At 47.7% G+C, this 15,038-nt stretch overlaps 1 protein-coding gene across 1 annotated transcript; it reads right to left on the reverse strand.

The window, feature by feature from the left end:
- Positions 1-8,353: 8,353 nt before the first annotated feature.
- On the reverse strand, positions 8,354-14,569 carry LOC124665290 (protein NSP-INTERACTING KINASE 3-like). Its single transcript, XM_047202713.1, has 11 exons — positions 13,999-14,569; positions 13,612-13,744; positions 13,446-13,517; positions 13,195-13,338; positions 13,036-13,107; positions 12,890-12,949; positions 12,703-12,800; positions 12,442-12,591; positions 10,932-11,273; positions 9,845-10,236; positions 8,354-9,118 (listed from the first exon to the last, which is right to left on the reverse strand). Exons 1-11 carry the CDS (start codon positions 14,114-14,116, stop codon positions 8,798-8,800), a joined length of 1,902 nt encoding a protein of 633 aa, XP_047058669.1. The 5' UTR covers positions 14,117-14,569; the 3' UTR covers positions 8,354-8,797.
- Between the last annotated feature and the right edge of the window lie 469 nt (positions 14,570-15,038).

Genomic DNA, 15,038 nt, shown 5'->3' on the forward strand with positions numbered 1-15,038 from the left:
GGAGGATAGGTCGGTACCTCGGCGAAATAATCTTGCATCGGTCGTTCGTGGCCGAGCGCGCGGTTCCGCGGAATGCACATACGCCCCATCACGGATCCTTTCCGCCGATCCAGCGAGCTTCAAGCGGTCCTCCGTTTGCTTCAAGCCGAACAGGAGCACCATCATCTCCGTCTCGTCGTCGTTGAGCAACTCGTCGATGTCGGAATCATCGGAATCCGACGACGACCAATCGGTCGACGTCGCCTCCAAATCCGCCATGTGCACATCCTCCGAAGCCATCTACCACGGGGAACCATAGATCAGCCCGAAATCCGACCCATTTACCGGCGGCAACGAGGAAGAACGCGGCGGAATACTCACCGGCGACAAACGGCGGAGAAGACCACGGCTGGACGGCGGCGGCGCGCGCGGAGGGACGCGGAACTTCGGCCGGGGTGCGGCGGAGGTGCGGCGGGCGTCGGCGCAGCTCGGCGGACGGCGGAGGGGCGCGGATCTGACGGATTCCGGCGGCGGCGCGCGGGTGGCTGCGGCGGCGCGCGGGGGAAGATGGATGGGGACAACTGAAATGTCCGCGCGCGCTTTCGGAATTGGGATAGTGGTTTCGCCCACTATCCCCGCTCCCACCCCGCACAAGTAGGGGGCGACGACCCGCCCCGTAGTCCAAAACAGCAAAAATCGATGCGGGGGCCGTTTTTACGGGGCGTGCTAGACGGCCGGGTAGACGCGAAACCCTCAAATCGGCGGTTATTATACGGGTTTGCCCCTTTTACGGGGTTTGTTAGACCTGCTCTTAGGAGGTACTATTTCCGTTCGTGCTCCAGTAGTTTAGTAGGGATTTGATTTGCTTTGAGAGAAGTCCACTTTACTCTTTAAACTTGTCTGTTCAATTTGCAACCCTGAATTTTAATTTGGTTCAAGTTTCAACCTTTAGGAATTGTTCAGAATACACCCCTTTCACCGTTTTTATTCACTACCGGAATACAACCTCTAGTATAGTTGTATAATCATGTTTTTCCCTGATGTAAAAGGTTGTATATGTTGCACTGTAACAAATAAGGTTCTTACACGAACGGCTCAAGATTTGGGAATCTGATGTGTGTGTTGTTTTGCTGATTATTGTTGTCGATTTTAATATTTTTTAAATTACTTTTCGGTTTTATTTGGGAAATGATTGATTCTGCATATGGGTCGTGCCTGGAGAGGCCTTTGCCGTGCACGGCAGAGGGAAGACGCACGGCAAACACACTGCATGGTAGTGATCCGTGACGCACGGCAAAGAATAGGTAGACGGCAACGCGGATCTTTGCTGTGCAGGTGTCTTGGCGCACGGCAACATGCTTTGCAGCACGGCAACGTGCTTTGCCGTGCGAATTGGGGCCGGCGCACGGCAACGACTCTTTGCTGAGCCAGGCTTTGCCGTCCGTCCTTTGTCGTGCGCTGGTGCACGGCAAAGACGTTGCCGTGTAAAAAGTGGGCCATGCAAAATGGGTGCACGGCAAAGAAAGCCTTTCTGATAGTGATTTAACCTTTGTAGTTCTTTTATGTACTCCAAATTCTTTAGTGTTAACGAAGGAGTACAACAAATCAACGTCTAAGTTAAAATATAACTGTAGGTATCTTCTCATACATGCATGCTAGGGCTGGTACATCAAAAACAACGAATGCATCAACGAATGCATGTTTGTATGTTCTTACTCAGCAAGAGCATAATTCTTTCTCGTACCTCACATGTGAGATCTCAATATATGTATGTGTATGTTTAGTTAAAATACAGGATAAACCCAGCTGATGTGTCTATAAACTTAGCTTAAACCAGTTAGATGGTGAAAGTGATGTATTTCAAACGGTTTTTATCGTTTAGGAGTGAAAATTGAACCAAATAAGAGCCGAGGGTTGTAAACTGAACTTTATGACAAATTTAGGGTGCTAAATTGAACTTCTCTCATTTGCTTTAGTACAAGTAGTACTTGCCTAATAAGGGTCACGTATATGAGCATCAGATACTGCAGCTCCAATGTCTCTGTCTCGTCTTGTTCCCGAGAAGAGAATAAATTGTCAGAGGTTGAAGGTTTAATCGGTGTGTTCTCTCTTTCTGCATCATTAGTGTTCGGTAGGGATTTGATCTGCTTCATTAGTGGCTCTGTTCGTCGATCGTGTCACTGCAGTGAAATCTTACTTGCCTAGTGAGGGTTACCCTGTATGAGCATCAGATACAGTATCTGTGATACTGCAGCTCCAATGTCTCTGTCTCGTCTATCTTGTTCCCGAGAAGAGAATAAATTGGTAGAGGTTGCAGGTTTCATCGGTGTGTTCTCTCTCGCTGCATAATTAGTGTTGGTACACCTGGTCGTTTGTCTTGAGTAGCAGCAGCGATATCTTTCGACATGTCTGGATCATATCGATGCTGATTCGACGACACCATGATTGTAATGGATGCCGGACATGGAGAATGTCAGCCAGGGTCGTGTTCTTCAATATTTCTTCGTTGACATCATTGGTTCACATTCTTCCCTTTTTTCTCCCCTCAAAAGTAGGAGTGAAAGAGAAGCAAAATTAACTGTAACGCGGTTCAGAGAAAGATTGACCAGTGCCGCGCCACATCCATCTCATATAACATACGTGGTTTAGCGCACGCTTGTGCACTACATTGGGAGAATTACTGTACGTGTCAGCCTAATCTTTTCGTATATACTAGTAGTACGTACGTAGCACAACAAAACTGATGAATGATCAATCAAGCCTGATGTACTCGCGTGCTGGTATAACTCCCTATCATGCTGGTAACTGGAACCGATGGCTGAGCGATCAACTGCATGCGACGGCAGATGAAGACAGAAATGAATGATCGAGCGCTCTAGCCAGCTGAAGAAGAAGGTGAGAGTGGGGAAACTATGCGAGGGAGGAGCGATCGATTCAGTGTGAACTGTTGCGAGAGCCATGGCCGCGAGTACAATCGTTCGTACTGCTTGATGAAGGCAGGTAGTACACATAAGCTTCAACATACGTATATAGATTGAACGACGGTACGTAGTAGGCAGGCCTGAATGTACATGCATGCAACAGCTGAAGAATAGGTAATACGTATGTATATATCGCTTGGAATACACAATGTGTGAAGAGAGGGAGAAGATGAAGAATGATTCAGAACAGAGCTAGCAGAGGAGAGCCAGGGCATCTATAACAAGTTAACAACATAAGGCCGAACCTCGTCGTGTTGTATTTATCGACGAACTATCGCAAGTTGTGCAGCGGGTTGGAACCGGATGGCGCCATCCGCTTGTCGTCGCTGAACGCGCCGTTGCCGCCGCCTGGCCGGAACCTCGCCGTGTTAAGGCCGGCGGGCAGAGCTGCACCTGCACCCTCCGACGCCTTCCTCCGGCGGGCCTCGTGATGCCCCGCCTCCATGCGCGCCGAACGGGGGACGCTCGCGCCGGTGAGAGCAGCAAATTGGGATGACAGCGGCACCGGAGCGGCGACGTGGCCGAGGAGGGAGCCGGCTCTGAGCGCCAGTGGGACGAGCGAGAGCAGGGCAAGAATCTTGAGGCACCTGACGACGCCCATGCCCATTCCCATGCCTGCCTACAAGAGCTAGAGGTTTCTGCAGCTTGGTTTCTGGAAAGGAAACGGCCGGGGCTAGTGATGGACAAGACAGTCAGGCGGCCAGGCGCACGGCCAGCCCAGGTGAGGAGGAGGAGATAACGGTATGTGGTCTATACTATTGGATGGGCCGTAAAGCAGAGGAAGAGAAGTAGAGGTGGCCGAAGACGATCGGTCGAACAGGTAGACTGGCGGCCGGCGACCCGGCGTAGGCAATGGCACGGCATGTAGCTTGGCCTTGGCTAGGGTGGTGCGTGGGCTGTAATGATCGGCAATAATGGACGGAGGTGAGAGGTCGGGACGGGCGCGATCGATCAAGCGAAGTGATTCTGATTTGACGTAAGGCGAGACGCGGACAAAAAGTCACAATGATCAGTGCTCCCCTCCCTCCCTCCCTCGCTCTCGCGCGTCTCTTCTGTTCCGCGTGGTTGCTTTCCCGGCAGCGCGCCCGTGTCGCGCGGTGGTGCGGGCGCCGGCGCCGTTGTATGATGCTGCCGGTGCTTCACCGGCGGCGCAGGCGCTGTCCGGCCAACCACCGCCGTGATAGATCGACCAATCAGCCAGAGTAACGGCATGCTCCACGGTGCTGCTTCTTCTCGCACTCTCCGATCGACGACTGCTACCGACCGACCGTCCGGCGACAAATTAAAGCAGACGCAGGAAAAGGGAGGAGGAGAAGGATCGATGCTGCAATCGATCAAAACAGTTACGGAGCACAGTTGACGTGATACATGCGACACGATCGATCGTATGCTAGTGCTAGGGGCACTCGCAGATGAGACCGGACGACAACTTTACACTAGAGAACCTCCAGTTGGATGAGCAACCCCCACCATCGATCAGTTCCATCGAAGCACAGCACTGACTCCAGTCCGTCTACGCTTCCTTCTGCGAAAGCTTCTCCGAGGTCGGTTCAGTGTGCATTGGGCATTGGCGACCGGTTGGTGGCTTGCTGCTACCTTCCTCCCCTACTCCCCAGACTCCCAGAACGCTCAGAGGTGTTCATGCTACCACCAATGCTGACAGCCAGTACACGGTACCCTCATCAGCAGGTGAACTTAGCGATGCAGTGAACGCAGTAGACATGTACACACTTGTCCATCGTAGCACTGCCTGACTCGAGTCCATCTACGCTTCCTTTGCTGCAAAAGCTTCTCTGAAGGTCGGTTCAGTGTGTGTGGCGTCGGCCACCGGCTCCTGCCACCACCTTCCCTAGTTCCTCATAGTGGTCAGAGGTGTTCATAGTACCAAATGCTGACCATGGCAGTTCATGGTATCCTTTATCAGCAAGTGAACCTGGCAATACAGCTAACACAGTATAGGGCCTAGAGTGGTAGTGTATACACTTGGTCACACTATTGTGCTACCGGTGCAGGTAATGTGAGTACAGGAAATGCAGGTACAAACAACAGATCATAGCTTTACAAGGCAAAACAAAAATAATAAGGGGCTTGTTTGGTTCGCAGGAGGTAGAAATAGGAAAAACTTAAAGAGTCGTATGCTCAATCCTACAGGAACTGAATACACTGGAACCGGAAGACACAAGAATTGTTGTGAAGAATCATGTGTTTTCCATCGTTTTCATATAAAAAGAAAAGAAATTTTCCATCAGATTAGATCTAAGAGGAAAAACCCTATAAAATTGCATGCAAAGTAGATCGTAGAAATAATTCCAATGGATTGAACCAGACGGGCTATATAGTAATAATTCTGAAGGAATTGAATCCTCCAAAAAAAAATTGTGAAACTTCTTTAAACCAAACAAGCCCTAAGGGCATCTCCAGCGGCGCAACGCAAACGGACGCTGAGCAACCGTTTGTGTCCGCCGTGACCGAAAATGCGTCTGGGTCCTCCTCCAGCGGAGCGACGCATAGTGACCGGGCTGTCCGCGGCGACGCAAACCTGGCCAAATATGCGCCAGGTTTGCGTCTCCGCGGACGCTGCGCGATCGTGCCGAGCGTCCTCCTTTTCCTACCCGGTTCCGCAAGTCAGGGACAGCGAAATCGACCGCTTCCGATTTGCTTCTTTTTCCCTTCTTTGCTGCCCTAGTGCGACGCCACCAACCCAACCCCAGCCCGCCACCGTCCCGCCGCTGCCGCGCGCATTACTCGCCGTCCGGCTCGGTTGTCGCCGCGCGGGAGAGCAGGATCGTACTCGGGATTGGCTCGGGCGCGAACATGCCGGCTGTTTTGGGGCCAAACGCGGCGGCGCCGCCTCTTCCGCGCCGCCCACGACCTGTTCGGTCAATTGCGCCGGTAGGTTTCTTCTCCTGTTTTCGGCGCTATTGTGCGCGACCATTGATTCACAGTTCGTTCCCACGCACATGGACATGTGGTAGATGCTGCGAAGTTCCACGCCGAGGTCGTTGACTCCTCTTCCGACGAGGAGTCCGATTAGTCGACGCAGATATTGGCAACTACTGCAGCCTCCATGATCCACGAGTTCATTTCAAATGAGGGGCCGGTGCACCGGGGCTCTGTCAAGGGCCGCTCAAAAAACCTGGCGCGCAACAGAGTGCAAGGGAAGCTCCGGCTCCACAAGGACTACTTCCACCTCACCGATCCGGTGTTCAAGGAAAAAATGTTCCGACGCCGGTACATGATGTTAAGGGAGCTGTTTTTGGTCATTCTCCGGGGCGTCGCAGACTACGACCTGTACTTCCAATGTAGCCCGATGCAACAGGTGCGCTAGGCTTCACCTCCTACCAAAAATGCTCCACCGCTATTCGCATGCTATCATATGGAATGGCTGGTGATATATTCGATGAGTATCTTCGAATGGGTGAGAGCACCCGCCTTGAGTCCAAGTACCGGTTTCGCCGAGCCGTGATTGTCATGTTCGGACAAGACATTACGTAGGGAGCCAACCGTTGAGGATACAAGGCGGATGTTGTCTATCAACGAGTCTAGAGGGTTCCCAGGAATGATTGGCAGCATAGATTGCATGCACTAGGACTGGAAGAACTGTCCATTTGGATGGCAGGTCAGTACAGCGGGCATGCGGAGGGGCGTACTGTCATTCTTGAAGTTGTCATATCTCAAGATTTATGGATTTCGCATTCATTCTTTGGCATGGCCGGTTCCAACAATGAAATCAATGTGTTGCACCGATCACCCGTTTTCAACCGGCTCATGCAAGGCAAAGCTCCCCGGATGAGCTATGAGATCAATGAAAATGAATATGACAAGCCATATTATCTTGTTGATGGCATCTACCCTGACTGGGCCACACTGGTGAAGAGTGTCCGTAATCCAAACTCCGAAAAGACGATGAGGTTTGCCAAGATGCAAGAGCCTTGCAGGAAAGATGTGGAGCGCGGATTTGGTGTGCTCCAAGCTCGGTGGGCAATTGTCCGTCACCCGGCAAAAACATGGTTGCTGAAGACCATGCATGAGGTGATGGCATGCTGCGTGATCATGCACAACATGATCGTTGAGAACGAGCGTCATGATGGCCGCAATGAGAACCACTGGGACTTTCAAGGTGAGCTAGTTGCGCCACTCCCTGGGGCTTTATCTTGGGAGAACTATCTGCATATGAATGTAGAAATCACTGACGAGAACGTGTGCAAACGGCTGCAGTACGGATCTGATTGAGCATCGATGGGCATTGGCTGGCCATGAAGACCATGCCTAGAGGAATACCATCTTTCCAAAAAATGAAAAAAATGGGTAAAAGGTGAGAACTTTTATATTTTTATATTATGAACCTTCAACTCTAAAATGCAAATTCTTCTACATTAAATGGATAGCTGCATCAATAAATTTTGATCAGCCTTTCTACCCTTCTGCATCTACGTTGAGCAGGTTTAGGTACCTACACAATACCTAACAATATTTTTTATATTGATAAGAGTCCTTATTATAAATGAATTCTTCCAAAAAAAATCATGTAGACTTCTTAAAATTTGGATGTAATAAGGACTATGACTTAGTTGAATCTCTTTATTTTGTTGTTTTCAAACTTCATATTTCATGCCGACGCGGAAATGCGTCCGGCCGCTGGAGACACCCCAGGCGCAAACGGACACGCGAACAAAAATGATCTTTCTCGCGCTGCGCGACGCAAACGGACGCTAGCGGACACCGATTTGCGTCGCGCCGCTGGAGGTGCCCTGAGGGTCTGAAGGTGGGTTCAGTGCGTGTGACAATGTGGCAATGGCGACCAGCCTCTGCTACCACCTTCCACCCTCCCTATTCCTCCATCTCCCTTATTCCTCCATCTACCAAAGTAGTCGGGGCTGTTTCAGACGGACAGTTCATAGTACACCTCATCAGCAAGGTAACCGAGCAATACACTGAACACGACAGTATGGGTGGTTCCTTTCCTGCGAAAGCTTCTCTGAGGGTCGGTTCAGTGTGCGTGGCGTTGGCGACCGGCTGCTGCCACCACCTTCCCCCTACTAGTCCCCCCAGAGTAGCCAGAGGTGTTCATAGTACCAAATGCTGACGTTCATGGCAATCCTTTATCAGCAAGTGGACCTGGCAACACTGTGAATCCAGTATAGAGTCTACAGTGATATATACACATTGCACACGCTTGGCCACAGTATACAAATACCGCAGCATGTTCTTTGTACGACCGATGGAGGTAATGACAAGACAAGAAATGCAGTGACCAAGAACAGATCGTAAGTTGTACAAGGCAAAACATTCACATTCTGGTCACAGTATACACACACACTGCAGCATGTTCTTTGTGCTACCGATGTAGGTAATGCAAAGACAAGAAATGCTGGTACCAACAACACATTACATCCAGGCTAAAATAATGATTCACTTTTGGCCCCTAAACATTCACACGACGTGCTAAAGCTCTGAAACACCGTTTCAGTCAGACGGTTTCAGAAATTCAGAATCAAATGAGGACCAATGCTCGAAGTTCATGGGCCAAAACTGTGCTTTCTTCGAACCGGAATAAGAGCACAAACGATTCATTATGTGCAAGGCAAGAGAAAGGGGAGGAAGAAACAGAGTATAGCGAACCTATTGGAAAATTTTCTTTCCTCTATATTTTACTCTACTCATCTCATCTCTCTTACAGCCACATGTACATCATGAGCAGCAAAGATGGGCTGAGATCACGCAGTACGCAATAACACACCGTATGTACAAATGAATGCCACCACAGGGCTACCTTACCCTAACTCCATCCAGAAAACTACCACTTTTCGCTAATGTTCGATCAAATTGGCCGTTAATCACCTTGGTCCCGAGAGCTCCATGGCTTCCAGGCCGACCGATGACTCGTCTGCCGCAAAATCCATGAACTTCGGGGGCAGGAGCTCCGACGAGACAGACTTTGGCGTGTCCACGTTCTGCGATGCCTCCCATTTCTCTGCCAGCCCATCTCCTTCCAGCATCCTAATCACCTCCGACATCCTGGGGCGGTGGGACGGGTAGTATTGCGTGCACAGCAGAGCCACTTGCACCATTTCCTCCAGCTCCACCCTGTCGTAGTTGCTGCCTAGATCTTTATCCACCATCATGCTCAGCTGCTTTTCTTGATGGAGCTTCTTTACCTGGAACCAGATGCAGGTGTCAGAAATAATGCTTGTTTCGATGCAAAGAACATAGGCCTATGGACAGATAATGCCCTTTGGATGTTATTTTTTTATACAAACAGTTGACCCTAAACTAGGAGATGCTAATTAATGGTGGATGAGTTAATATGCCCACACCATGATGAACAATTAACAGAAATGAACACCATATAACGTAGTTAACATCACACATTTTCTCAAAAATAAAATACTAAAATAATTGTATTATTGGACCTTTTTCAATGCCTTCTTTAAAAGTGGGTTATCACAACTGCAAACAGTTAAGCTGCTTTGGTTTCACAGAACATCTTTTCAGCGTCAAAATGAAATTTTACTTGCCATGTTGATAATAATTGTTTTACTATGAAAAAAATGCTTTAGCATCTCAAGTGTCAAATCTTACCGTTGAATGTACACAAAGTAAAAGGTCAGAAAGGACCTAAAAGTGGCATACAACTTGTCGAAAAGCTCTTTTTTCGAGAAAACGCAAAGTGGTCTTTGTGAATTCATTGAAAAGGTAGGGTTGGATACACACCTCTAGGATGTTCAGTTCATTACATTTTAAAAAGTTGTCGAAAAGCTGAGGAGACACTAAAGGGCAGAGCCCAAGAAACTACGATCAAAAGGAGAAAGCAGTCTTTTCATATAAAGTACTATAGTGAATTTGACACCACTGCACGCAAAGAAACGATTTAACATGCTTACCAAATCAAGAACTCCACCCTTCTGATTTGCTAGTCTTCCAAAATCTAATGCCTTCTGGCCAGTGATCAATTCAACCAACAAGACTCCAAACCCAAATACATCTGTCTTATCTGATGACTGGCCAGTTGACAAATACTCTGGAGCTATGTGTCCAACAGTCCCACGCACTGCTGTTGTAACGTGGGTCTCTTGGTGATCCAAAAGTTTTGCCAATCCAAAATCTCCCACAATCGCTTCAAAATACTCATCAAGAAGCACATTGGAGGCTTTTACATCACGATGGATAATCTTTGGATCACACTGTTCGTGCAAATAAAGCAGCCCTCGTGCTGTACCCAGTGCTATCATCTTTCTCCTTGACCAATCTAGAGCTGGCCTGCCATTTATATGTTCTGGGAAAGAAATGCAGAAAAGTTTAGGTTTACTGATGGAGAAGGTTACTTTTTTGCTTGCAAACTGAATAAATATATACTTGGAAAAAATCATAATATCCTCTTGTTTTTTAATTGTTCATTTCATCAGCAGTATGTGATGTTGTGAATGGCGCAGTTTATATTCCAAAATATGGTGCACTGTAAAATGTCAATAGACGCTTGAGTAAATACTAATATCAGCAGAAGCAGTGTACTTCCAATAGAAGACAGTCACCATGGTCAAGGTTTGTTTGATGGTACACAGAACGATTAAGCTAGCCAGGATGATATTGGTAAAACCGTAAAAGGCCAATCTCAATGGGTCAAACCCACAAGCGGATAATAAACAGTGGGTATTATCTTAATACTTCCAAGATTGTACAATAACTTTCACTTAAAGCAGGCAAAACAACAATGGCATGCTACAAAGAACATGTTGAGGATCACTTGCCATCAACACTAATGCTCGTCAGCTTTCTTTTTTTCATTTTAAGCTGACCATTTGGTGACAGTTTGAGCTCACTAGATAGCCAACATGGACACATGCCATAGTGTTAATCTGAAATGAGCCTAATGCATGGCAAGAGGAATTAAAGATTGAACAGGCCACTAATGAATCTGCACAAGTAATACAGTACTTAAAAATGTATAAGAGCAGAGAGAAATAGACTGACCCCGTAACTGAGAAGCAACACTTCCATTTGGCATATAAGGATAAACAAGTAATCTCTCGCACTCTGTAGTGCAAAATCCAATGAGCCGTAGGAGATTCCGGTGAACAGCTAAGCTTATGACTTCAACTTCAGTTTGGAATTGAACTTCCCCACCAACAGCATTGTAGTCTTTCAATCTTTTAACAGCAACAATTGAACCATCACGTAAAAACCCCTTGTATACTATTCCATATCCACCTTCACCTAAAATGTTTTTTGAGTTGAAATTGTTGGTAGAGGCTCGAAGCTCCTTGAAGGTGTACTTCTTTAGATGACCCAAGCATACTTCTGGGTCATATTGATCTGTAGCTAAGAGGAGGTATCAGGTACCACAGTATGGAACTAAAACAGCAATAACATGCCCGACAGAAAGCATGAACAGAAACTGAGAGCATGTAAAATTTAAAAATTATCAAAGCAGGTGTTATAGGGTGAAAGAAGACATCTCATTTTTATTGCAAGGCAAATCAATTACTCCCTCCGGTTCAAATTAGTGGCCCAAAAATGGATGTATCTATACCAAAAGTAACTGGGACATCATGATTCTGAACTACAGAAAAGGTTGTCCAAATAAGGACCACCAAGTAGGCTTGCAAGCTGCCAGATAATAGTCAGATATATTTAATCGTTTGCCAGAATAAGGCTTCTATCCCAGCAATAATTTGATAATTTATCTCTGTATGTTCTTTAGTAAACATAGGACAAATATTTGAGCATTCACATATGTAGAAATCGGAGGAATACACAGAGAAGACTCAAAGAGAAAATTTAGACTACACTGTATCAAGACAGTATGCCCATCTCAGTTGGTAAGGAAACCATGTTTATTAGAAAAACAACGAAAAGAAAAAAAAAAGGGCAGAACATGCATGAAATACACATAACGTAATATGAACCCACTAGATTTGAGAAATATCAAATTTCAATCACTTTAGGTCCCTGCTATATAGTCAGTGTTCATGCCTAATTGACAATGCAGTTTAAATTGGTAGTAACTGTTCTACTGAACCGCGAAAGATTAATTACCTATTTTCGCAAAAAAAGATTAATTACCTATGACATCACTAGAAGCTGCAAGAAAGATTATATAATGAATACTACTACATGTAATTAGTACTAGTCCACAAAAAGGACTACAGGGTGTCTCGTTTTTATGTGAATTTTGAACATGTCGCTGAAATCATATTACTGAAGATTATCTAATGCTAACTATTTTTTCGCGAAAAAATAGATCTAGTGCTAACTATTCAGCTCGTCCAAAGGTAAGCATGTCAAATAAACCAAGAGCATTTTTATATCGCTCTTTGTTCAAATTAATTTACTATTCAATTGGAAGCTTAGAAAAATATAGTTCAAGACGTAACAAACAGTAGATTCTTCAACCCTTGCTGCAACAAAGAAATCTATGTATCCAACTCTAAATCCAGGCAATGCTAGTATTGATCAAGCACAACATCGAAAAGAGCATTACCATTTACATCAAAAAAGATCTGCTGATTACGCCTATGCCGCCACCAAAGAAGCATGCCGACCACGATAGCGGCAAATGCTACAGAACCCACAGTTGCTCCGCAGATGATAGCTATACGGTGACTTCTTGCCATACCTTGTTGTGGCTGAGCTGAGGAAAAGGAAACGGATATGAGAAGCACAGAGAAACAAAAAAAGATATCATTTCTTTGTGCTATGGTAGTATATATTTCTCAAAGATAAAAATGATCGACAATCTCACCCTTAAGGTCATCTGGTGGATACGAAAGTGGATCCAGCGACACAGACGAGCAATTGTCTCCAGACTTGACGCCACAAATCAGTGTATTTCCAGCAATGCTGTCATAACAAGAAACAGTAAGAAAAGTGGAAATGAAAGAAAGAGCAATAGTCTACAGCGTGCACACAGGGAATTAGCTGAATGATACCTGAAAGTTCTTGCAGAAATCTTTGGCAACGGACCGCTCAGATTGTTAAATGAAAGATCCCTGTGGAACAAATCATTAGAACCGTTTACTACAGTACACAAAGGAAAGAAGAAAACAGGAATAACTAAGGGATTCACAGGACATACAGAAGAGCAAGACCATCAATGGTGGCTAGTGAATCAGGTAAAGCTCCAGATAAGCTGTTGTTGTTCAGTTTCCTGGTAGCAACAAGAGAAACAAAAGTGAGTCGCTGTATACATCAAGAAGGATGAGGCATGAAGAAGAACCATGGAATGAAATCTTACAGGTAGTTGAGGTTCTTGAGATCGCCAACTGAACTGGGGATGCTCCCAGTGAGATGGTTGTCTGACATGTCAAGCGTCTTCAGCATCCCCAGCCTGCCTATGGTGGCAGGGATAGTGCCAGAAATGGCGTTGTTCTGCAACAGCCTGTCGAAGAAAGCGAATGGTGAGCACTTGCAGTCTGTCGTTTGTCTAGAAACCTGTAATTCTGGCCATATTTCCAATTTTAAACGGAACTGGGTGAATGCGCTTACACAGATTGCAGTCTTGTGAGGTTGCCGATGCCGGGCGACAGTTTACCGGAGAGGCGTTGGCTGGGCAGACCACTGCGAGTCACGCGAGAAGATTAGTCCCCACCGCAAAAGCTCGCCGGAGATAGAGGACAGGAGGGAGCAAACGGGAGATGGCGGCATGGCTTACAGCGCAGAGACGTAGCCGTCGGATGTGCAGGTGACCATCCTCCAGCTGCAGGGGTCGACGGAGTTGATGTCCCAGTTGTCGAGCACGTTGTAGTGGTCCTGCAGCTCCGTCTTGATGGCCATGAGCGCCACGACTGCGAAAGGCACAGCGACAGGGCAGGCAGGCTGGGCGTCAGCAAATCTCAGGCAAGAAACAACCGAGTGGAAACTCCGGCGAAGAAGATGCGGAAGCACATTGTGGCGTGATTCGCTAAATTTGGGGGTTGCCAGGAAGGGAAAAGGGAAATCTTTTTGCCAAATTCAGGGAATCTTGGTGCGTCTGAAGACGCTTTTCACTTCGCGAACTGGAGGAAAGGAGCAAGATTGATGGGCCGGGGAGGGAAGGTACCTTCGTAGTTGATGCCGGAGGGAGAGAGCGACGCGGCGGCCGGCGGCAGGATCACGCAGAGCACGGCGGCGGCCACCACGCAGCACCGCCACCGCCACATCCGCACCCCCGTCTCCATCCCCCCACCACAGCACCACAAAGGCCTTAGATTCGTTTCGGGCCAAGGACGGCGGGGAAGAAGATCGAACCGACTCCCTCACGACGCAATTCCCTCCGCTCGGCTGCGGAAGATGCGGAGCTCGTCACGGAATCACCGGCGAGCCCGCTCGGCGGGAAGGAAGGCGATCAATCAGAATCAGAGTCAATGTTAATCCAACCCAGCGACGAAGCGATGGGTTCGGGTGGGAGTGGGTGGTGGTGGAGTGGAGTGGGGACGAGAGAGACGCCAACAAGCACCTGCCACGGCCCTATCGCTCCATGCCTGCTGCAGCAGCAGCTCTGAAAACCGCCAAAAGCGCGCCCAGTCTCTCTATCTCTCTCTATCCTCGGGCAGGGCAGACCCAACAGGCCCGACACGGACGCGCATGCCTGCTCCTGCCATGGCCACCCACACCATACTCGCTGCGACCCACTCCACCAGGCTTTCTGCCCGGACTCACCGTCGTTTCCAGTATTTGTTTACCAGTACCGATCGATGATTGCAGACAGCATCATATCTCCAGCGGCAGCAGCACAAATAACATGGCCTTTTCAGTCCTTTTCTACTCCAGCAAGAAATCGATTTAACGATAATCAAGATCTAGCTAAAGTGTCGCTTAGAGACGACGGCAGGCGCTCCAATAATGCAACCGTAGCGACAGCTCCGTCTCTCTACAACACTGCAGCCTGCAGCAGGACACACAACAAAACGCAATCTTGCTGCATCTCTCGAACAAATTATACTATACTTTTGTACTGACTTCGGTACGAAGTTCAGAAAATTGTATTGCTGCTGTCCTGGAGCGATTGGAATCGGTGTGAGTGTCGCATTGGTTAACAGTAGAGTACTGATAACTAAACAGTGATCTGGGGAGGTGCCAATGACAAGGCGCATGTTTGTC

This window comes from Lolium rigidum, chromosome 6 (genome assembly GCF_022539505.1).
Source record: "Lolium rigidum isolate FL_2022 chromosome 6, APGP_CSIRO_Lrig_0.1, whole genome shotgun sequence".
In the NCBI taxonomy this organism is placed as follows: domain Eukaryota; kingdom Viridiplantae; phylum Streptophyta; class Magnoliopsida; order Poales; family Poaceae; genus Lolium; species Lolium rigidum.

Coding starts and splice junctions, on each gene's coding strand:
- LOC124665290 (XM_047202713.1), bottom strand. CDS start 14,116: ATGGAGACGGGGGTGCGGATGTGGCGGTGGCGGTGCTGCGTGGTGGCC. Junction 13,518..13,611: donor GACGGCTACGTCTCTGCGCT/GTAAGCCATGCC, acceptor CGTGACTCGCAG/TGGTCTGCCCAGCCAACGCC. Junction 11,274..12,441: donor GATCTTTTTTGATGTAAATG/GTAATGCTCTTT, acceptor TCTTAGCTACAG/ATCAATATGACCCAGAAGTA.